The sequence below is a fragment of the Delphinus delphis genome, chromosome 19 (assembly GCF_949987515.2).
Source record: "Delphinus delphis chromosome 19, mDelDel1.2, whole genome shotgun sequence".
NCBI lineage: Eukaryota > Metazoa > Chordata > Mammalia > Artiodactyla > Delphinidae > Delphinus > Delphinus delphis.
Window position 1 is genome coordinate 2,476,897 of NC_082701.1, and position 24,092 is coordinate 2,500,988.

General features: G+C 43.5%; 2 protein-coding genes across 5 annotated transcripts in view; one reads left to right on the top strand and one right to left on the bottom strand.

The window, feature by feature from the left end:
• PRKAR1A (protein kinase cAMP-dependent type I regulatory subunit alpha) lies at positions 1-16,450 on the top strand. 2 transcript variants are annotated; one of them, XM_059997790.1, is made up of 11 exons: positions 1-152; positions 3,316-3,495; positions 8,770-8,940; positions 9,741-9,832; positions 10,042-10,103; positions 10,923-10,969; positions 11,647-11,805; positions 13,210-13,270; positions 14,364-14,485; positions 15,408-15,489; positions 16,067-16,450. In XM_059997790.1, exons 2-11 carry the CDS (start codon positions 3,322-3,324, stop codon positions 16,237-16,239), a joined length of 1,143 nt encoding a protein of 380 aa, XP_059853773.1. In that variant the 5' UTR covers positions 1-152; positions 3,316-3,321; the 3' UTR covers positions 16,240-16,450. The 2 variants fall into 2 exon arrangements, with proteins under 2 accessions (XP_059853773.1, XP_059853772.1); XM_059997789.1 differs by lacking the exon at positions 1-152 and adding an exon at positions 411-559.
• A 1,943-nt stretch (positions 16,451-18,393) lies between these two features.
• The window catches only part of FAM20A (FAM20A golgi associated secretory pathway pseudokinase), a 47,940-nt gene continuing 42,241 nt past the window's right edge, over positions 18,394-24,092 (bottom strand). For 2 of the 3 annotated variants that reach the window (XM_059997788.1, XM_059997787.1), the window contains one exon: positions 18,394-23,118. In XM_059997788.1, the coding sequence (XP_059853771.1) occupies positions 22,866-23,118 (253 nt within the window). In that variant the 3' untranslated portion in view covers positions 18,394-22,865. Of the gene's footprint in view, positions 23,119-23,181; positions 23,532-24,092 lie in introns of all 3 variants that reach the window. The other variant, XR_009517052.1, reaches the window with a different exon arrangement.

Sequence of the window (24,092 nt, forward strand, 5' to 3'; positions counted from 1 at the left end):
GGAGAAAAGGCGGAGGCGGCGAGGGAGGTAGGAGTGAGGGTGGGGAGAAGAGAGGCGAGGAGGAGAGAGGGGAGCTGCCCAAAGCCGCGCGGAGAGCGAGAGAAGAGCAGCAGAGAGAAAAAAGAGGACCTGTGGCGTCCAGACTAGAACAGGTAAGGGGCGGCAGGTGAACAGAGGAGGGAAGCCTCGGGCTAGAGAGAGTGAGGAGAAGACCAGAGGCAAGCGCGAGGAGAGCTGCGGACGAGGGACAAGGCAGGACGGAAAGAAGGGTAGAAGGGGGACCATTCCAGGCGGAGGAGGGGCGAGGGTCCTTCAACGAGCGGCGGCGGAGGACCCGGGGCCGCTGCCCCTTTAAGGTTGCCAAGGCGACGGCTCTGGCCAGAGCGAGGCGCATTGACGTCATTAGCCGGGCACTGATTGGCTGCGACGCGGCCGTTTCCGGTGGAGCCGCCGAGCAGCAGCTGTAGCCGAGTGGATTCGGGCTGGGAGGGGAGCACTGAGGTAGCTCCGCCGGCCGCCGCCTCGACCGCAGTCCGAACCCGCCGCCGCCCGCCCGCAGGTGAGAGGCCTCGGCGGGGGCCCCCGCGCGCCCAGCTTTGCCGCCAGCCGCCCGTTTGGAGGCGCCGGGCCGATCCAAGATGGCGTCGCGGGGAGCGACCTGCGGGGGACGGCCGCACCCCCTGCGCCTCCCGGCCCGGCGCCTCCAGAGGGCCCCCCGCGGGCCTAGCTCCCTAGCCCGGGTCTGCGCCCCCCAGACCCCCGGGGTCCGCTCCGGCCGCCCCGCCCCTGCGGCCTCCCCGCTCGCCCTCCCGCGTCTCCTGAAGGACGGTGGCGAGATGTCTCCGGAATCCGCCATCGACCTCCTGCCTTTCCGGCTGCTCCGGGGACCCGGCAGTCCTCGTTTTCCTCCCTCCGGCCTTTTCCGCGGGCGCGTCCCCTTCCTTCCCGGGATTGTCGCCCCGCCCCCGCGGTGGTCGTCACCCGGCCGATCCGTGGCTTTCTGTCCCCTCTCCCCTGCCCCCCTTTCCCGGTCCCCGCCCCCCCAGGTCTCCCCTTGGCCTTCCGACCCGAGCGGGATGCAGGATGGGCCTCCCTTCCTCTCGTGGCCGTGACTGTGGCCTAAGTGGAGTGAAGGGCACTTCCGTGTCCTTGCCCCCGAAACGTGCGCGGTACCTGTGACCCGCCCCCCCTCCCCCGGCAGCTCAGTGTAGGTGCGACGCCGAACGGCGTCACCGCCGGAGGGATGCCCGAGAGATAGGTCTTCTCGGTGTTCCGAGGATGACCCCCAGGAAGGGCTCCTGGCTGGTCTGAGGGTCTGCGGCCTGAATCAGCGAGTTTCTCAAGGTGTCTGGCATAGCGCCTCGCATGTGATCCCTTTGAAACGGAATTGTGTCACAACCGACTTTATGAAAGAAAGAATCTCAGTGTTTTCTTAGGAGGAGAGGCAATGCAGTGTACGTTTTGCAGCAGTTAAATAATTGGGGGCGGGGGGGGAGCTAAATTGTTAGACTCTTACAACCAAGTACGAGGACGGACTTAATCTAGGTGTATTCGATTAAAAAAATAAGACCGTGAAATACGGATATTCCGGGGTTCACACGGTGACCTGACTGCGCCAGTCCTGGGGCATTTATGTTAATATGCTACCTTATTTCCAGTGTCCTCCTTTTGGTGTTTTAAATGCATTGTTGCAAACAACAAACCAGTCTCACGCTTAGCCCCAGTTCTCTCATTTCTACCACAGACCAGGTCTTCGAATGATTTCTCTGATCCGTTGAATACATGTATTGATATTCCTGAGATGGATCTGAATGTTTTGAAGCATAAAAAGATCTGATTGATCATTGTTCTCGGTGGCTTTCAGTACAGTATTTTTTCAAATGCAGAAAATCCTACTGAAGTGGATTCTCAGTTCATGTGGCTGTCTGAACTGGAAAAGGGGCTGGTGTAAATCTGTCCGAAAGTACCGTGTTTTTTGTGTGTTTGTTTTGTTTTTTGTGTTTGTATTAGAGTGTTTATTTCTGAAGTAGCAGCATGAGTCTTTTTCTGTGGCCTCTTAGTTTACGTGCTTGTCAGGGAGCTACAGACTTTCTCATGGTCTGTTAATTAGTTTACTCGTTATTGACCCTTACCATGAAAGTTGTCAAAACGAGATGCCTAACAGCACGGTAGCTCTTTACTCTGCTGATTTCTTTCTCCTTTGAAATTTACAACGTCATCTCAGTGGTTTTGTGTGCGTTATATTTGGAAAAGACCAACTAGTATTGAATTCAGTTGCAAAGTGGAGGAGACCTCACTTTTATCTTCTAATCTTAATTACTTAATAATTAGGAGTTGAAAGGAAAACAGTTTATGGCTCTTTTGTTAAATGAGTAAGCTTTTAATTCCAGGGTAAGGTTAGCTGCCCATTGTTATATTTGTTTATTTTACTTCACATCGAGGTAGTTTGAACCTTCTAAAATTCACTAAATGCAGTTTTATCTATTGAGTCTTCATGTGAGTTTAAAACTTAATGTTTTAACATTTTCCTGTCCAGATGAATAAAATGTTTTTTTTTCCTGTCCAAATCTTTTATCATTTACTTAGTAAGGTGTTTCTTTGTTTATGTGGGGTTTTTTTTCTGTTAAGGATTTGCCCTCTTACTAGTGGGTAAGTGTGTTATCGTCTAGAGCTGGAATCTGGTAAAAAGAGTCTAGGATTAAAAGTTGCTTTTATAACTCATCTGGCGTCTCTTTTGTGTTTTAAAAAGTGTTGATTGTGCTAGTAGTTGGCTAACCAGAGCCTTTGCTCCAGCGGTTTGCTGGGTGAGATCAGGACACTCCCCTGGGATCTGGGTTACGAATAGGGAATGTCAGATGTTCTTTCTTGTGCTTTCTTGCTTTCACTTAGAGCTGACTTGTGTGCCCTTATAATTCTCTGTCCCGTTTACCATGTACACACTTTGCACGGCATCATGATTTCTTTTGTAGGAGGAGAACTGAATGAAATTCCCTTAAGGGCCTGACTCCTCCGCACCCCGCCTCTGCCGGGGATAAGTGGTTCATACTTCCAACGGAGAGCTGAGGTTCTTCTCACTGTGGCTGCCTGCAGAGCCTAGATCCTGTGCAGCAGGACCTCAGTGAAACACTACTTTGAGAGCATGCTATTTCTGTACATACTTGACTCCCTAGCCCTCACCTCCCTGTTTAAAAAAAAATCTACGTAGAAAGAAATCCTTGTGAATCAGTTGCCTAGTGAATTTGTTAGGTCGAAGGCCAAATTGACATTTGCTCTTTGTAAACGGTTTTCACAGGCATGTGTGTGTTTTCCCCATAGTGAGCCATGGCGTCTGGCAGCACCGCCAGCGAGGAGGAGCGCAGCCTTCGGGAATGCGAGCTCTACGTGCAGAAGCACAACATCCAGGCCCTGCTCAAGGACTCCATCGTGCAGTTGTGCACCGCGCGGCCCGAGAGGCCCATGGCATTCCTCAGGGAATACTTTGAGAGGTTGGAGAAGGTAAAAATAAATGGGGCAGAGCATGAGATGACCCTGACGGTTGTTAAAGGGGATGCTGTAGAGTGTCGCTGATTTGTACCTTTTGGAAGAAAAGGAATTCTGACCAAATCATAATCTATAATCATCATCATCATCTAAAATAGAACTTCAGAAAAGAAATGTAGTTAACGCACTTGAAGTAATTTTTAACTTTGTAATCAGTAGAATTTATCAAAACCAATCTGTATGCTAAGTTTACTTGGCTAGCAGGTTTTCGTCTTCCAAACATATAGTTCCTTGTAACTATTTTAATTAGTACATAAAACTGACTAAATGAAATAACTGACTAGGTACAGTTGATCAGAAGTAGTACAGCACTGTACAGCAGAAACTAACACAACATTGTAAATCAGCTATACTCCAATAAAAATTTTTTAAAAAGTAGTACAGCAGTGGTACTGCTGTACCACTGAAGTGAGAACTTCTACAGTACTTGAAAGCATTTAATGCTTTTTTCTTCAGCAAAGCAAGTGAACTTATAAGTTTTATCCCACCTTTTGAAATCACTGTAATGAAACAGTTGAGTCTAGCTTGTGACTGATATTTCAGAAACTCTGAATTAGTGAAGTGTGTTTTACTGTAGAATATGTCTCAGGTGAATCGACTCTAGAACAGAGAGATCAAGATTGATAGTTGTCAAAATTTTACTTTACAGCTCTGGTCAGGACTTGTTTCCTCTTGAAAAAAAATTAGTGCAGTTTTTAGTCGTTGTTGTTCATCCTCATTCTGTGTCAGTGGGACCTAAGCATGTGGTGTGTGCTTTTCTAAGCAAAATGATCATTTTTCATCAAGGTCGATGCTTCAGTTCACTTCCCTCAAAAAATGATGAATGAGAAAGTTTGGATTGTTTTGAGTAGTTTATTTGATTTGCTTCTGAAATTCAGCGAGATAAATTTACAGGTTTTCTTAAGCGTATTGAAGTTTTGATGTGGTTCATAATTGTGAACCAGTTGGGAGGCATTTTCTTAGGTATATGATTGTTAATTATCTAATTGTATTGCAGAAATATTTGTAATATATCCCACTGGTTTGGACAGTTTCTTAACCAGCATAATTTACTAGTAAAAGAGGCTGTTTTACTAGTGTGTAAAAAATGTTTGGGTGGCTCAGTGATCAGGAATTTTGTACTGTTTTCTTGAAAAGCTGTTTGTTGAAATTGGTGTCTAGTACCATGATTAGACTAATCAAAAACAACAACAGGGGCTTCCCTGGTGGCGCAGTGGTTGAGAGTCCGCCTGCCGATGCACGGGACGCGGGTTCGTTCCCCGGTCTGGGAAGATCCCACATGCTGCGGAGCGGCTGGGCCCGTGAGCCATGGCCGCTGAGCCTGCGTGTCCGGAGCCTGTGCTCCGCAGCGGGAGAGGCCACAGCAGTGAGAGGCCCGCGTACCGCAAAAACAACAACAACAAAAAACTAACCAGTCCCGATGAATGTAGCCTTGCTGTCTTGGAATTGTGGTAGAAAGTCTGGTTTTCTCTTATTTAAGCAGTTTCCTGATAGTGAAATACTGTAGCGCCAGGCTGCTGTGGGCCTTCCCTGTTTTGAAGTGAAGTGTGTTTCTGGAGACCTGATTCTGAAATTGGTCACTGTAAGGTGATCCCTCTTCTTCTCTTTGGACATCAATAGAAGCCATCTGATGAGGGGATGAGGTTGGTGAGACGTGAAGGGTGTGTCTTTTTATAGGGAGTGTTGCGTGTGTGGTGCTCATTTCAGAGCCTGTACTCTCATAGCCCTGTTTAAGCACTGAGCAAGGGGAAAACAAGAAATGATGATTAAAGTAGTTTCTTTGCACGTGGGATTTTTTAATTTAATGTGTGTTGGCTTCTTTGCCTTTTAATAAAAGTCACAGCTTAACGCTTTTTCTTATAATTCAAGGATCTTTGTTCACTTGTATACATTCCTTTAGCCAGGGTTGAATGTAAATATCTGAACTTTCAAGTAACTAGGTTTTCAACTTTTCAACAGGTCATTGTTCTGTGCATTAGGTGTTAGGTTATATGTGTGAAAATATGGTCACGCTCTTGTCATCTCTTTCCCTGTGTTAACCAGGGGTCATGTTTCTGGTACCCTCAACTGCTCGATAAGAAATGCACCAAAAAACTCCATTGAAAGCTTCTGCGTTTTATTTCAGACTGTTACCTGTAATTTGAATCCTCTTTTCTGCATATATTTATTAGAACCGCCCTGTCTGATAGATCAGAGGAATTTTAATAGCTCCGACCATGGAGTGTCTTCTGTGTGCCAGGTACCGTGTGAGCCCTTTACATACGTACATACATGCTCATTATTTCAGATGTGTGAGGTTGCTGATTATCACCATTTTACAGAGGTAGCAGGTAAAACTAAGAGAAATCAGGTAACTTCCTGTGGTCACACAGGGTAGTAGCTTTATGTTGTACCATACGACCCCCAAATTTCATTCGTTTACTACAGAAGTCCTCATTTCTTGGTAATGTGCAGCTCTTGTGGGCTCAGCACATCTTCTCTTCTTGGCTCCATGTGTCTTGTTCTGGGGTTGAGTGGAAGGAGCTGCTCCCAAGGCCGAGAGGGATCGGATGCTGCAGGGGCCAGAGTCAGATCTTACAAGAGGACATGCTGTGGCAAAACAAGCCACTTACCCAGCCCCAGGTCCGTGGGACGGGGACGTTTACTTCACCTACAGGGAAGCATGGAATTGCAGGGGCAGGGAGGGGACAAATAGTGATTGTTGAAAGCATATTAAGTAAGCGGTGGGCACAGCACCGGAGCTTAATACTCTAGGATGTGTTGACAGTAAGTGGACCAGGAGGGGTTCTTTTGTCTGTTTTTGTTTTAATAAGTGAGAGAACTGAGGAGGGAGGAGACTGACCGAAGGATGAATGACAACAGCAAGAAAAAGGACGTAAAACTGTATAATAGAAATCGATGATCTCAGTAATGGCTCTGAGTCACCAGGATTAGGTTCTAGCTTATTGCTATTGAAGATGAAAACCCATGGAACAGTGTTAAAATCAAAATGCTTTTGGTACTTCAAAATTGTCTTAAAAATTCAGTTAGATAGAAGACAGTTCCAAATGAGATATTACTTGTGAAACTTTCCATGAAATTTTTGTGAAATATCAGTGACAGATTTTGGGGTAGAATTTGTGTTTTCATTTATACTCTTGAACTTTAGACTTTGGGGGAGACTTGAGTTTTAAAGTCCTCTGTTAATATGGAATGGGAAAACCTCACCTGTTTACTGGAATTACCGGAATGACAATGAAGTGGGTTTTCTTTAAAAATGTATTTTTTTAAAAAATGGTTGTATATTTGCACATGGTTCAAAATTCTGCAGGTACAAAAGGATATGACAATAAAAAGTCTTTTCCCCACTTCGTTGTCTTCCTAGAGTGCAGGAAGACACTGTGTTCCAGGGATAATATATGGGCACTTACAAATTCCCATCCAGCATGTGCGTGGTATTCCATTGTACGGATGTACTAGTCTATTTAATCTCCATGTTGACGACCATTTCGGTGGTTTCCAGTGTTTTACTATTAAAAGCAATGATATAATAAATAACCTTGTATATCTGTCACTTCACACACACGCATATTTTAGAATAGATTTCCTGGCAGTAGACTTACTGGATTATTTGGTCAACAGGTAAGTGCATTTGTAACTAAATATGCAAATATATTAAAGTTGTTTTTGTTATAGGGTTTTCTTAACTGTGTTTTTAATTGAAAATTAGAAAATCTAGAGAAATGAGAAAAATAAAGCCAATTCCTCCCTCCAAAAAATAAAAATCAAACATGAGTCTATAATAGAGATAAACACTATTAATGCCTTGATTGTTATCGTTCTAGACTTTCCTTGCTGCATTTATATGTTCTTTTGTTTGTCTTGATGCCAAATGCAGAGCTGAGTACCATGCAGGAGAAAAAGTAGGCAGGTCCTTAGTTTCTTTTTTATCAAAAAATTTTCAGAAATAGTAAATGCTGAGTTCATTTAGAATTTGAAAGACGGCTTAGAAAAATAATGGAGGGTGAGTCAGATGAATGAGAATGTAAATAGCTCACCATTCTTGGCTTTTTTCATTCTGATTTTACGTCAGGGCATAACTCATTCTTTACTGAAGACCTGCAGAGGAATTTCTTTTTAAGGCCCTAGATCTGAAAAATAAGAACGTTAAGTAGTTGATATCAGTTTTAAATGGACTGGTTTAATAAGTTTTTAAAAGCGGGTAAACTTTTTTTTGTTTTAACTTCAAGTGTCAACCCTGATCATAAAGAATGCTTCCAGCTCTGTTAGGAGAAGTATTGTTACATCCGATCTTAGTTAAATTCTAGGTTGCCATCACGTTTCATTATTTGTTTATACCTGAGACTCCAGCTACAATATGAGCTCCACAGGCTCAGGACTCTCTCCTATTGGTGTTTTTTTTTTTTTTTTTAAATAAATTTATTTATTTATGGCAGCGTTGGGTCTTCGTTGCTGTGCATGGGCTTCTCATTGCAGTGGCTTCTGTTGTCGCGGAGCACGGGCTCTAGGCACGCGGGCTTCAGTGGCTGTGGCTCGAAGGCTCTAGGGCACAGGCTCAGTAGTTGTGGCGCGCGGGCTTAGTTGCTCCGCGGTATGTGGGATCTTCCCGGACCAGGGCTTGAACCTGTGTTTCCTGCATTGGCAGGCGGATTCTTAACCACTGCACCACCAGGGAAGCCCTCCGACTGGTTTTTATGTTCCCCTTGCCTCGTGTAGACTTGGCGTGGCAGATCCAGAGAATACATATTGAATGAATGGAGTAGCACAGTGATCTAGGCATTCTTCTGTCACTTTGCTGTGCCTGAGTGATTATTCCTAGACGGCATTCTTGGGCGGGGCAGGGATCTCACACTAATTTCCCAGCCTTTTGTTTTGCAGTTCGTTACTGTTGAGTGCATTACAAATCATTGTCGGTATATTATCATAATGAGTATATAATTTTTTATTTTGCATGTTACGTGCCCTGTACCAGTGGCTTTTGTTCATTAATAAATACAGCATCTGTTACCCTCTGAGAAACAGTGAAGTCTTTCCAGAGTATTTCTTTTCAAGCTTGACTCTCCCATTTTTTCCCCCATTTGTAATTGACCTTTGCCCCTTAACTTTCAGCTTGGTAATAGAGGGAGAGATTTGAAGTGACTGAGAAGGACCGCCATTGGAGTATGAGAATACCAGCTGAAGAATGCCATGCTGAAGGGTCTCATTTTATAAACTTATAATCTTTTTCAGGAGGAGGCAAAACAGATCCAGACTCTGCAGAAAGCGAGCGCTCGTGCAGACTCCAGGGAGGATGAAATCTCTCCTCCTCCACCCAACCCAGCGGTAAAGGGCCGGAGGCGACGAGGCGCCATCAGTGCCGAGGTCTACACGGAGGAAGATGCTGCATCCTACGTGAGGAAGGTAGTGTTCATATCTGAGCACTGGGACCCACGTGGTAGCCATCCAGTCTTCTCTGATGAATGCGTGCACTGTTTTGAGTAGTAAAACACAAACAGGATGGATCGTACTCCATCCTGTACAGTTCCTGGGTACTTGGGGAACAGGTTTCTGTAACAGCATACCATCAGAGGAAATAACTAACAGTAATTATGAAACAGTGCATAAGTGAGTTTTGGGGGTTTTCTTTTGCATGTTGTTTTGCAGTAGAAGAGCAGGCAGTACTCCTTTTTCTCTTGAATCATGGTGTCAGTTTCTTGACATCCTGTAGTTCATGTTTTGGCTTTCAGCCTTTTACCCTACGAGCGTCATTTGTCTCAGTTGGCTCTTAGAGCCAGTCTGCCATTTCGAGTTAAGCTGTTAGCCTGAAGGGGGAAGGGAATTGAGCTTGCAAGAGGTTGTGAGACTAACAGTACCTGATCACAGTTTAGAAAATGACCAGTTGTCAGAAAATGCTTAGTTTTGCCTCACTAATCACCTTGGGCAAGGTGATTTTGGTTTGTTCCTTTAGTTGTTGACTAGGAACCAAATACTAGCCTTTAAACACAGGCCTAGATGTAGGCAAAGGGGATTATTGAGTCAATATTTGTTGAGAACTTTGTGGATCAAAGACAGCGTGAGAGTGTTATGTTGAAAATATTTAACTCAAAGCAGCCTTGTTTAAATACCGTAATGTAGCTTGACATTTCATTGTAATTTAGGTTGCAAGCATGAAGTGGTCTTGGTTTATGGAATCGTCATTTTGACTTTCTGTTCTTTCTTAGGTTATACCAAAAGATTATAAGACAATGGCTGCTTTAGCCAAAGCCATTGAAAAGAATGTACTGTTTTCACATCTTGATGATAATGAGAGAAGGTAGGTGCAGGTACTTTGTTATACTATTTTTCCAGTGCAGTTGGTGTCCCAAACTAGTCTCATCACTGTTGCAAGTTTTAAGGCTCTTAGTAATTGTTCACCTGATAACAATCCAGGCTGAAAATCTGGGAGCTTTAATTCTAAGGTTAATGTTTGAAATCCACAGAAGCAGCAATGAAATGTAACGCGAGGCCTTCTCTCCCTTGCAGTGATATTTTTGATGCCATGTTTCCGGTGTCCTTTATTGCTGGAGAGACTGTTATTCAGCAGGGTAAGGGTGGCTGCTTTATGGCACGCACTGTTATTATTGAAGTTGTTTTCCTCTTTAAGCCCACGATTTTCCTTCTGTTATACTACTGGGTTTTCTTATTTCTTTTAATTAAAATCTTCTCAGCTAAAAGGCACACTTTGCCTAAGGGACTAATATTTCCCTAACATCTGATATAGTTTTGTTTATGGTAACTGTTAAAGGGAATTCATGCATTTTTACTTTGTATGGAATTCCAGAGCCACACATATTTCACATATCCTTTATATTGCTTATTAACCACTTACAAAGTAAAATAAAGTAGAAAATAAGCACAACACTTCTATTCTTCATCATCTAGCCCGTCTCTTTGTAAGGTTCTGTGCCTTCTACTGGTTCTTACCTTTTTTGACCACATATAGTAACATGGATCTCATCTTTTGGTGTCCTCTCTTTTTTCCTTTCTTATTTACTCTCGATATTTTCATGGGTCTTCATAATCCATATATTTTCTTGTTTAGTGACAATCTGATATTTGTTATTACTATTTGAGTTGTTTCTTGTTTTGTTGTTATAGATGATGTAGCGTTTAATGTCTTTGTACACACAAGTGGCTTTTTTTTTTTCCAGAGGCATTCTTTGCCACGAGATGACTAAAAACTCAGTTTTACGACTTCTAAAATAAATTGCTGGACTTTTTTCTTGAAAGTTTCTGTTCATTTGTAATATACTCTTCTCTCACAGCACCTCTCTGACATAAGTTCATTATTTTACATTAATTTGGTTTGATTTGTGCTTCTTTAATTAATATGCTTCTAACTTTTTTACTCTCCTCGCTTTCAGGTGATGAAGGGGATAACTTCTATGTGATTGATCAAGGAGAGATGGATGTAAGATTTAATAATTGCAAAAATATGTTGATAATCTTAAAAGTCAACTTGTTGATATTTATTGCTTCTAAGAGTTTCTGAAGGGCTATTACATCCTTGTATGTTCGATTCCTTTTGCCAAATATTTTACTGACACAGATACTTTCTAAAGGTAATTTCTTCAGCTAGACCTACAGTTCAGAACTTTTGCTAGATTAGTGGTTAAGGCGTGTGTGTGTGCTGTGGAATAAGACAGGTGTCAGGGAGAGTCTAGACCGGTCGTGAGCTGGGAGACTGGGTGTACAGCTTTCTTGGTTCTGGAAGTCTTGTTGCTCCCATAAGATTATTAGAAAACTCGGTACCTCCTGCAGGTAAAATGCTTGCCTAGCACCGTGCCTGGCACAGTGCTCTGTAAATACATGTGGTTAATATTAATGCTTAGTTCACTTTTTTTGCCCTGGTCATCCTTACAGAGGACTTTTTCTTATCAGATAATTAAACTAGGTAAATTACAGACACTCTGAACTTACTTAACTCATTGTCAGAAGTCAGCTGTTTTGCTCCATTGTGTACCGAAAATGTAACACATTTTATTTTTTAAAACAAAGTTCAGGATTCTGACCTCTTAAAAAGGTTTGCAGGTTTTTAATACTTACGTATTTGTCTATGTAGAAAAAAACAATGCTTTTGTATTTTAGGTCTATGTCAACAATGAGTGGGCAACCAGTGTTGGGGAAGGAGGGAGCTTTGGGGAGCTTGCTCTGATTTATGGAACACCTAGAGCAGCCACTGTCAAGGCAAAGACAAATGTGAAGTTGTGGGGTATCGACCGAGACAGCTATAGAAGAATCCTCATGGTAAGATCCGTGGGTTTTGGAGTGTGGCTCACAATCCAGGCTGTGTGACTAATGTTTAAATAGTATCACCACATTGAAATGAGAATATTTTTTACTTTTAATGATTGAATGCTTGTATTAAGCCCAACTTAGCATTATTCATTATACCGTTTGAGACAGTGATCTTTTAGAACAAAACTTTGGCCAGAAATAACATGGGAAACAAATGTGGTGTATACGCAGTGGTCAGCTTATGTTTGGGAATCTCTCCATTTGTCAGTCAGTGCATCTTCCCTTAGCTGATCTTTACACATTACAGTTGGCCTGAGAGGTGCCGCATCCGAGTGCATGACGTTATTGAAGGCCACTCAGAAGCCATCAGCTTCTCTAAATGGAAAGGAGGTTAGCAGTGATGCAGGTTTCATGTCCCCTCTCACTGTAAAGGAATAAACGAAGTAATAAAACCATTGGAATGTTCTGCTGATGTAATTAGACTCTATGAGAACTTTCTGACAAATTTATGGAGTAGCTTGGGTGTTTAAGTCCCAGTAAATGGCATTAGTCACCTTAAATGGCTTTCTTAAATTTGTGTATTACATGTCTGGCTGTTTGACAGTACGCGGTTGGAGGTACTTAGAAAATTTTCTGTACTGGGGGATGGAGATATGTATATCTATTGTGTATATACTTGTATATGTATATGTAATAGATACATATTATATAATAAATATTTACATACTTAGAAAATTTTCTGTACTGGGGATGGAGATAATGTATATCTATTATATATATACTTATGTAATAGATACATATTATATAATAAATATTAAATAATATAAATACATATTATACATATATATTTATAAGTATATAAATTGCCAAGGCAGTTTACTGTGTAAGGGATGTTTATTATAGAGGAACTGTGCGTTTCCCCTTTCTGTCCCCCAGATGTATTTAGCAAACCTTGCAGATAAGACATTTTGGTTTAGTTTGGGGTTACGGCACTTTTTTTGTCAGGGTGGGATGTTGTTTCTATGGTAGCAGCTGTATTTCCTTCCTTCTGTGGAGGATCAGGGTTGTGGAAAAGGACCCTGGGCTGGAAATATATTCAACTGTAGTCACATATATGACTTGGGTTTTTGTTTCTTTGTTTTGTTTTGTTTTGAGAACTGATTGTTTGCTTTTTTGACACTTCGCTAATTTGTGAATTCTTTGGGCATATACCTGGTGTTTCTTTTAGGAGCAAGTTACTAAGAGCTTTTGATTGAACTGAATAGAGGGCTTACCATCTTCAACAGGAGGAAACCAGTCATGTATCAAGCAGCAGTAGCAAGCTTTGACTTCTCTGTTGTTGTTCATTTACTTGAAACAGTGTTTCTTACTCCACAGCGTGATGTGAATTACACTTTCTTTTTTCATTTATAGGGAAGCACACTGAGAAAGCGCAAGATGTATGAGGAGTTTCTTAGTAAAGTGTCTATTTTAGGTAAGTTTTGGAAGATTGCACGGAGAATTGTTGTATTGAAGTGTTAGTCATGCTTAAGGAAACTGATTGTATTTCATAAAGATTACTCCAGTTATCAACTCTTTTTCTTTTTTTAATGGTTAACAAAAACCATATGGAATGCAGAGTTGAAGTGTGACTAAATTAGAAGTAATTTTAAAGTGCGTTTAATTTGCTAGTATATGACAGACCTCTAAATTAGAAATAAGTGTTACTTATTCCTCCTGGAGAGACAGAAAGACTGGAAGTGTTCTCCTGAGTGTGGACTTTCACAGTTGTTCCCCCTGGGACTTGTTTCTCTGTTGCTCCGTCAGTGAGTTTATTGGTTCAGGAAAGTGAGTATTTCCAAGAATGCATTTCCTCTGTAGAAAGAATAGGTGTCATTAGCTTGCTTTCTCTGAAAAAATGCTAGAAGTGTGGGGAAATTTAGAGTAAAGTAGGGTAATTGGAGGCATTTCTGCATATTTTGTTATGTGGACTTAGAGACATTATTACAAGCTGTTCTTCATTGGGAGGGGAAATGGCGATTTATAAGGTAATATAGTCTTGAGTCATTGCTTTGTTACAGTGAATTGACTTTTTTGCCCTTATTTGTCCTTTCTCTGAAATGGTTACATTTGTTTAGTGTCTTGGGTGTTAGTTTGGCCTTTGGGAACAAAAGTTATTTTCTAGTTACTCTTGTTGGTTTTGTAAATAAATTCTACTGAGGATTTAAATTGAAACATTATTTCTCTGAATCTCTGGAACTATTACTTTTGGGTCCTGTAATTGTAGGTTCGATTTGCATTGATGGCATTCTTTAGGAATACTTAACCGTTACATTTTTCTTATCCCTGTACCATCGGACGCAGTTGGTATAGGTTAACCTGGCCACTTGGCTACTGAAAGAAAGCTCTAGGGTCATCTGTAAGTAACAGGAGGATCTTGGTGAGACGAGAGGTAGTTGAAGACAGGTGCCATGTTGGATTAGAGCCACTACTAGAGTATTTTGGTTGACTTCTTTATACCTTTTGTTCTGAGATTTTTTAGCAATACCAAATAATGCAGAGAAATTCTTTTGATTCCTGCCTTTTAGAATCTCTGGACAAGTGGGAGCGTCTCACGGTAGCTGATGCGTTGGAACCAGTGCAGTTTGAAGACGGGCAGAAGATTGTGGTGCAGGGGGAGCCGGGAGATGAGTTCTTCATTATTTTAGAGGTAAAGACGGGGCAGCACTGGGCGGGGAATAGGGGGACACCAGTTCTCATTTACAGCTACCGTTCTTAAGATAAACAGTTTTATTTAAAAATTATCGTTCCCTTTGAAATGTCATCGTTTGGTTTTCGGCCAGGCCACCACATTTTAAATGAGGGCTTTGCATGAAGTAATAGCCGAATTCTGACCTACTCGAATTAATTCTCCTCACAGAAGCCAAACAGAACTCAGCCATTTAGCACACAGGCTGTGATGTACTGCACCGTTCTTGTTAAAATCATGCATTTGGGCTAATTTGGCAAACAGGATCAAAGGCAGGTATTTAAATTCTAAATGTGACCATGTTTTATGTCGTCACAATCCATGGAAATGTCTAGCAGATACTCTTGCCAGCCAAGGAGATCCACAGAGCAGATTCGCTGAATGTGGCTCAGTAGATGCTAATCGCTGTTGTTTAAGCCAGGGGTCGAGGAAGTCTTTCTGTAAAGGGCCAGACAGTAAGTAATTTAGGCATTTATGAGCCATAGTGTTTCTGTTGCAGACTCAACTCTTGTCATAGTGGGAAAGCAGCCATGGACAGTATCTAAATGAGTTGGTGTATTGTTCCAATAAAATTTTATTTATAAAAGCAGTGAGCTTGGATTTGGCCCTCCTTCTGCAGTTTGCTGTCCTGAGTCTGAACCCTCGAAGTACCTCAGCGTGATGAGAAGTACCTCCTAGCAGGAACTGCGGGGGTAAATAAGCATCAAGCCTGTAGTGACTCCTCAGTTACCTTTTATCACATGAACACAGAGGATTTGAAATAACTGCTGAGTCCTTTTTTTTTTTTTTTTTGCAGAGTAGCTAAAATTGCATAGGATATTTAAAATGCCACCCAGGATTTGAAAGTATTAATGTGTTTTGCTTTTTGGTGATTTTGTTATAGGGTTCAGCTGCTGTGCTACAGCGTCGTTCAGAAAATGAAGAATTTGTTGAAGTGGGAAGATTGGGGCCTTCTGATTATTTTGGTATGTGGATTTCCTCACAATAAACACAGTTTCTGTAAGTCACTTCTCAGTGAGCTATCACAGTCTTTCATAATCTTGCCTTTTCTTCTCCTGAATTTTATTTATTTAATTAATTAATTTATTTATTTTTGCGGTATGCGGGCGGGCCTCTCACTGTTGTGGCCTCTCCCGCTGCGGAGCACAGGCTCCGGACGCGCAGGCTCAGCGGCCATGGCTCACGGGCCCAGCCGCTCTGCAGCATGTGGGATCTTCCCGGACCGGGGCACGAACCCGTGTCCCCTGCATCGGCAGGCGGACTGTCAACCACTGCGCCACCGGGGAAGCCCTGAATTTTATTTTTTATTTTAGTTTTCGGCTCTCAGAGAAGTAGTGTGAGATTTTGACCTTGACTCAGTTAATAATTAAGTTATTGATTGTCTCATATCTGTCAGTTGGTTTTTTCCTGAGGTGCAGATGTAGTGTGGCCTGTACTGAGTTACTAGGGGGAAAAATACGGGTTTTCTTTTCCCCGGAGGGCGCCCCTCAGAAGACGTTTCTGAGGGAGCTAGCCTACTCTCAGCCCTTTCCCCTCCTGCAGGCGAAATCGCGCTGCTGATGAATCGTCCTCGCGCTGCCACCGTGGCTGCCCGTGGCCCGCTGAAGTGCGTCAAGCTGGACCGCCCGAGGTTTGAACGTGTTCTTGGCCCGTGCTCGGACATCCTCAAACGGAACATCCAGCAGTACAACAGTTTTGTGTCCCTGTCCGTCTGAAACCTGCTTCCCGTGCCTCCCTTCCGCCTCTCCCTGTCCAGGCTTCCCCATGCAGACTGCTCTCTGGCCCCTCTTTGCAGCGCCACGTGGCCAGTGGCATCGCAGCTTCTTGTCGGTTTCTGTTAAAAGTTGCTCTTATTGCACCATTTTTATTTTGGAGCATTAACTGAGTGCTCGTACACAGTTAAATAAATAGAAAGAGTTCTGTGGAGACTTGGCTGTTCCTGCTTCTCTGTGCAGTGTTAGTGTTCACCCTGGGCCGCGCGTGCCGTGCTTTCTGGTGAGGCAGACCCTGCGCCATGTGAGTCACCATAGAGTCATGATGTAACCGCGCAAGATTGCCTTTCAAGTGACAGAAGTTTCCTGTTACCATAAGCAGATTCTAGACTGTGGCCATATATGCTATATTTCTTTATAGAATAAACGATCTCTCATTAAGCTCTGAGGATTAGGAAAAACAGATATAGAAAAATCTTAGTATAGTAGAAAGACATCTGCCTGTATTTAAACTAGTTTAAGGGTGAAAAAATGCCCATTTTTGCTAATTATCAGGTGGAAATGATCTGTTCAGTTCTTTTTTTTTTTCTTTTTAACAAGAATTTTTATTTGTCAGGCGACTTTGCCTGGTTTTGTTTATATCTTGTTCTTAATGTTTCCTCTCCAGTTCTAAAATATGTTGAGGAGTGGCTGTCTATACCTACCTGCCTTTTAAGGTTCACACCAAATCATAAGCTGCAAACATTGGGTAATGATTTAACTGCATCTGCCTCAGCTCACAGACTCTGATCACACCTTCATTTATCCGGCTGGTGCCAAATGTTGATCATCACATGCTGAATTGAGAATAAGAATTTGAGGTCTGCACTCTAGGTTGCTAACTTAGACTTTTTGGTTAATGTATATCCTTCAGTTGAGTCCAGGATAATAATCTCTTATGCTCTTTAAGCACTGATTCCAGGAGATTGGATTTACTGGGAAAAGACAGACTAAATGTTGTAACCGAAAAATGGAGGTGGGATTGCTAAAGGGAGAAGTGGCAGGTGGACAAAGTTCAGTGTCGGGAGCTCTGCCCCACTCAGTTCACTGGGGCGGGAGATTTGGGAAGAAGTGTTTTACTTTGCTTTAACCTTTCCTCCCCTGTTTACATCGACTAGAATTTATGGTGGGTTGCGGGGTGGGGTAGGATGTGTTTGTGTTTCAAATTGGTCTAAAAGGCCATCCTACTGAAAAGTTCTGCTTTCCTATCTACCACCTTATTTCTCTGGCAAACTTTTTTGTGTAAACGAGTGTTTTGAGTCTTAACTTTATTTCAGTATTTTCCAGCCTTATCAAGGTTATGTGTTACATTATTCCATGTGCACCAATGATACCCAACTGTTTATTTTTATTATTGTTATTTTTTGAAACAAAATTTCACAGTTCCATAATGTAGGCACTTTTATTTGCATTGTGATTTATATAGTATATAGGGTTATATTGGGGGTGACTGCAAGCATTTTTTCCATCTGTGTGCATCTGGCTCTGATTTTTAATCCCCTCTCCTTCCCCTTTCCCAGGTAATTGGTCATGGTACATTTTTTTCATAGATTTGAACAGCTTTTGGGTTGTTACTAAGTTTGGAGTATAAATCTGGGAAAGAGATTTTATTTACATTCTAGTGTGGGATAGAAAGCCACCTTATTTCAAATTTTTTATTTTTCAGAATAATCTTTACTAAATGAGGATTTTCTGGTCTGTATTTTGTGTTTAGCTTTTTATATTTAAAAGATTAAAAATAAAAATTATGTTCTTATTAGCTTAAAGCTTGATTTGATCTTTGTTTAAATGCCAAAACTGTACTTAACTAAATTATTTAGAACGCCGTAAGTTTGCAGAGTTTCATATATGTGTATAGTCATGCTCCTGTGTATGTTCAGATTCGTAACAGTGATTTCTAAATGGGTTCTGTTCTTAAATCATTCGGCTTTGCTGTTTACTCCCTTTTGTAATTTTTAATCTAAGAAAATTTAAGTCTGAATTTAAAAATGATCACATTTAAAGCCTTATCTTTGTGCAGTCTATGTGAGAAATCACGATTGGCATCATTTGTCTCAGTGGATATTCAGGGCTTTAGAAGTCATTATTTCTGGGCTTGGTAAGTGGATTTATGAGCTCCACTGCTCTAGAAAGCGTAGATGGCCAAAGGACCATTTTGTATTGTTTCCTGGTCACTAGTCTGATTATACTGTGTGCGCTAATATACCCTCTTCTTTTTGTTGTAGATTGTCTTAATGGTAGGTCAAGTAATAAAAAAGATTAAATAATTTAATTCTCTAACGAATCAGTTTTTCTTCCCTTTCCCCTTTGCTCCTCTTCTTCCTCTCCCCCCCCAGTCCCCGAAGCTGCTAATCCGGTGGGCATGAATGAAAATCGAAAGTGAATTAGGGGATCGGTGTTTTGAAACAATAATGTGTTTGTTTTCAGTGTTTTCCAATTCAGTTTGTCAAAGAATGAATCTAAAACCCTTTCTTTAAGAGTAATTGAGATGTAGCAGATCTGTACTGAGCAATGGAAGGAAAACAATAAATCAGAGGTCAAAGATTTCCTTTTTATTGAGGGTAGACTGGTTCTCTGGCTTTGGAACTTTCCCACACTTAATGGGGGATGTCATTTCTAGGTCAGCATACTCTTTGGTTTAAATTTAATATGTGCATTCATGTATTTAGGTATGCTTCTGTATTTCGCACACATATAAAGTCATTTCTAACATTTCTCATTTCTGAGGTGGGGACGATTAAATTGAATTCATTAGCATATTGGAATTAATTCATTCGCATCCAGTGGAGTTGGAGATGATGTTGTATTGCCCAGAACATTGCTTAAGTTGTGCTACTTCGTAACACGTGCACTTCGTCCAGATGCAGTAATTCCCTCCCTCACCCTGCTGGAGTTGGAACCTTTTGAGTCACAACAGAATATAATTGAAGAACATTTTCCTGGGTTGACTGTACTGGTTGTAGTTTAATTTTCCCTCGAAAACACTGGCTTATATGAAATCCCTTTTTGTATTTTAATGGCTTAAATATTGACAGTGTAAAATTGAAGTAGTATGATGTTAGTTTTCTTAATATTGCTTTCTCTCCAACCACAGATGAACAGCTGAACCCTTTTTGTATTTTTCTTTTTTTTTTTTTTTTGCGGTACGCAGGCCTCTCACTGTTGTGGCCTCTCCCGTCCGGACCTTTTTTATTTTTGTTAGGCCCTGGCAGTGTACTTCTAGATGGGCTAAAACTACTAAAACAACATGGAGAAGCAGTGTGTTGATCACCATCATAATAGCCATCAGGAAAGACTGTGGAGAGAACATAAAAGGGAGAATGGTAAATCTCTCCCTTCTTACCCTAAGGAGTTTCACACAGCAGTCAGTGTTACTGTGTGCGTATAAAGTTAAAATTTGTGGACTGACAGAAGTCCAGAGCTGTGACTGCATCCTGATGCTGCCTAAAAGCCCAAACCACTAATGAGCAGAATTTTTTCGTTTTGCGAAAGCTCTCTGCCAGTGTAGCTTAAGTAGCTTTGTGGTTTTCTAAGTCACCACTAGATGGAGGGCTTTTTATCATCTTTGTTAGCCTCAAAGTCAGTTACAGTCGGTCCTCGTTGTTCACGGATGCTGTATTTGCGAACGTTGCAAATTTGCGTACTTGCTGAAATTCATTTGTAACCCCCAAATCAGTACTCCCGGCACTGTCAGAGTCATTCCCAGACTTGAGTGGAGAGGGGCCCGCGTCTCCCGACACGCGAGTGCCTGGCACAGGTCAGACCAGGCACACTCTGCCTTCTAGTTTCAGCTGAAATCAGATGCCCTTGTTTTGGTCTATTTAGTGCCACTTTTTTGCATTTTTGTACTTCCTGTTGGTGATTTCTCTATTTAAAGTGGCCCCCAGAGGAGTGCTCGTGTCCTGGCTGGGGTTCCCGAGGGTGAGAAGGCTGTGGTGGGTCTCTAGAGGGGTACGTGTTAGCCAGCTTCTCTCAGGCGTGAGAGGCAGCGCCATTGGCCGAGCTCAGTGTTCGTGAAGCAACAGTGGATACTAACTGAGGTGTCTTCATCACACCGTAACGCAGGAATCAAGATCGTGTATTGGTAGGCTGACAGGAATGTCACCAGAGGCTCTCACAGGAACTACAGCCCTGTATCGCTCCTAGGGGAAGGCGGCACAGGAACCTACAGCCCCGTATCGCTTCTAGGAGAAGGCGGCACAGGAACCTACAGCCCTGTATCGCTTCTAGGGGAAGGCGGCTGTCTCCGCTGATTCCGTGTCCTTGGTGACTCATCAACCATAAAACTACCACAGATAAGAGAATCAACTACCCTTTTTACCGTCTTCAGACTCAGATTGTCCTCCTGACTTTGGGGGAGGCTAAGTGAGTTCCTCCAGACCCCTTTCTCCACCAGCTCGTGGGCTGTCGGTTCCCTTTCATTTTTTAGTTTGCTGTTAGTAGTACTGACAGGAAAACATGAAAAGTTCTTAACACAGAGACAGGAGAGTTTTTATGTCATGGAAAATTGAACAGTGGTCCAAAGTGGGCGTGTTGGAAGAACTTGATAGATCTAAGACTGGGGTCTTTTGTTTTCTGGTATTTTTGACAAATGGTAGTGGCTTAATTTTGGTATTAGTGAAAAAATAATGGATGGGTGAATAATAAAACATCTAGGTACGCGACATACTGTGGTCAAACTCAGTTCTCTTACTCTCAGTCTGTAAAGTACGCCAGCATTTTTATTATAGGCCATCTGAAAACTAGTCCGTTGTCACGGAAGAGGCCGGGTCGAGGTGCAGCTGGGCCTGCCTTCCTGAGCCTCTGCAGTTTGCGAGTTCAGACCATTTTGTGCTATAGTCTCTGAACACCTTCGCCTGAGTATTCTCTCGCTCCGCTGCGTGTGATTACCTGGCTCCCCCTCCAAGAGGAAACGTAGGCTTGAAGTAGAAGAAACCATCTGTGAAGTGGGAGGCCTTGAGCAGCAGTAGAGACGCCTCAGTAACACGAGGCTCTGGGATTGAGGTTCCTCTACTGAAGACTGGTTTTTGTTTTAAAGCCAACAAATACAACTGCATGAATTGGGTGAGATGCTGTTGAGTTTTGCATTACAGTGGAAAGAACGCTTTGGGATAGTTTTGAATCATTAAGTTGCATGATTTTAGCTAACCTTCCTGAGCCTTAGTTTTCTTGGAGGTACCCTGGGGGTCAGGGATCCTGTCTGTTGGGGAGGATTGGAAGCCTGCGTTTGACTTTGGCACGTGGAGAACGAGCTCCGTGAATGGAAGTGGTATCACTATCACGGGGACGTAGGTTCGGGGCAGCGTACCAGTGATGGGGGCAGCCGGGCTGGGCCGGAAGCGCCCCTGTCTCTGGGCACACGGCAGATGTCTTGGATGACGTCTAGAGGCGTCTTGACCTCATACCCGCTTTAGCGACAGCTTCTTCCCACCCTACTCGTACTGGTATTTGCGCCTCCGGCCTGTACCAGAAAAGCTGGGCTGATGAAATCAGCCGTTTTTACTTGCTGAGTGATTAATGTGAATACACGCCTATCCTGTGTGTTTTCATGGATTGTTGAATAAGAAACAGCCTCCTCTTCAGACACCAGCAGGTCAGCAGGGAGGAGGCTGAAGAGACAGGAAACCCCTGAGATGCCCACTTTTGAGGGAGGCTTTGAAAGTAAATTTGACATAGTGCTTTCTGAGTGAGCAGAGGGGAGTGGCATCCAGAGTGCCAGGCTTCTCCAGACAGCCCGCTGCGCTTGGGGACGGGGCGGTGGGGACAATGCCTGAATCTTAGGGGAGGAGGACTCACCGGTGGGCTCGGGTCGGTCCTGGCTGTGCTGCTTAGTCCAGGCTCATGGACCTGCCGGACCCATTCTTCCGCTGTCCCCCCTCAGGGCCACCCTCGCTTTGCCTTCTATTGTTGCTGGATGCCAGCTTTGACAGCCTTGATGTTATTTCAATTGACATTTACTCTTCGGATTGAAATATCCCTTTGCTGATACTCTGAGCAAATCCCTATGTTATTTTCACCTCTTGTAATAACACTTCTGAGAAATTACTTTAGGACCAGTCAGTAAGGATTATTGTGTTCAGACTGGGCCACAGTGTTTAGAATATGAATAGAAAGTGTGCAGACTACTTTGAACCAGTTGGAGTTACCATATTTAGGTTTTTTTGGGGGGGTCTGCTTGTGAGATGCCAGATGTTTATTAATCTGGATTGGGAATTATCCTTGTAGATGTAATAAAGATCTGGGGGTGTCCATCTGATGTCCCGTAATTTTATTTGTTAGTTAATGCTCTCTCCTGGGAGCCAGGCTTCCAGGCTGGTCCCGTGTCCAGATTTCCCAGTGGGCTCAGCAGGTGGTCTGTGGCCTTGAAGCAGAGCTTCTGGGGAGATAGGGAGCCAGGGCAGTGCTCCAAGGAGGAAAGTGCAGTGGGTCCCACTTCTGCTCTTTTGGAATCATCCCAGTGCCCTGCCTGCTTCGTGAGCTCCTGACCCAGGCCCCAGCCTGGCCTGGGGCCCGCGAGGACACTGTGGTCCACACTCCAGAGTCCACCGCGGGCTCCAGGCGTAGTTCCCGAGGTCGGACTCGTCCAGCCCCTAGGTGGGGCCGGAGTCTGGGGCCGACTGTCCCGTGGGGCCGTTGGCCACGACGCTGTGCTCTCCGTGGGCCTCAATGCAGCCCCGCACGGTCCTCAGGACAGTCTGGAGCCTGCGATCCAGGGCGAGGAGGTGCGGCTCTGTGAGCACAGGCGTGAGCTGGTCTTCCAGCAGCGACTCCCTCATTACGTCGCTGAGTCTGTAGTCGGCTTGGGCCAGCAGCTGCAGGTGCGAGAGTGTTTTCCTTTTTATTCTGGAAGGACAAAGTCAGGGGACCAAGTAAGTAAACGTAAAGAAAGAAACTTCTCGAACTTACTTCCTTCCCCGCCGACAGTGGTGGGGGCTGACGTCTGGAGAGCCTTCGCCCCCAGTGTCTTCTCAGGCACGCTTAATGCAAACCCGGTAAGAAGGGAATGGACGAAGGGTGACAGCTATAGGACTTGGCGGTCCTTGGCCCAGTCGTCCCGCCAAGCATCTGCTGCTCCTCGGGGAGTCCGAACAGAAGTGCTGTGTAATAACGACTTCTCAAGGAAATTGAAAGCTAACGAGAGAAGTTTCCAGCAGGTGAAATGATGGAGATGTTTGCCGTCTCAGAGGCTGCGGGTACCGCCGGGCTCCAAGTTGTTTCTGCTCGACTTTGTAATTCTGATTTCTCTGTGTCAGATTCTAAAATCAGGGATGGAAACGGGGTAGGGCCAACCTTGCCTTTAGTATTTTGATTTCTTTTTATGTGGGAATGTGACCTGGACTCAGATGTGTAAGCAGCTTAGGTGTCCACGCATTGTCATACACAACTCCTGCCTTTCCTACTCAGGAGGAGAGGAAGTGGGGTGGGAGGGAGGCACACGTAAGCTACCCCAAGAAGTGGAGAAAGAAAGTTCAGGCTCTGCTCTGAGTTTTCCAGCTGGAAATAGACACCGTTTTGCTATGCGTGGGCCACGTATTTCTAATTAGCTCTGGACACTGCAGCTGAGCAGGTGGACGATCTTGACCAGCTCGGCTGAAACACCAGAGAGGTGTAGAGGCAGGGCAGAGATTCTCTGGATAAATGCTGGCCAGGCAGAGGCCTGAGGACTTCCTTTAATCTGACATGAGTTTATGGGACTTCAGTCAGGATTTTGCTTAGCTGGTGATCAGGCAGTAATACCTATGAGCTTACGTGAGTGCGGGGCGCAGCAGAGGTCTGGTTAGTCCTGTCAGAGGCCGTCGGGCTCTTCGAAAAGTGAG

Bases quoted from the DNA above. Each gene is read 5' to 3' on its own strand.
- PRKAR1A (XM_059997790.1), top strand. From the start codon at position 3,322: ATGGCGTCTGGCAGCACCGCCAGCGAGGAGGAGCGCAGCCTTCGGGAA. The intron at 3,496-8,769 runs GTAAAAATAAAT...AATCTTTTTCAG, and splicing joins ACTTTGAGAGGTTGGAGAAG to GAGGAGGCAAAACAGATCCA. The intron at 11,806-13,209 runs GTAAGATCCGTG...TTTCATTTATAG, and splicing joins GCTATAGAAGAATCCTCATG to GGAAGCACACTGAGAAAGCG.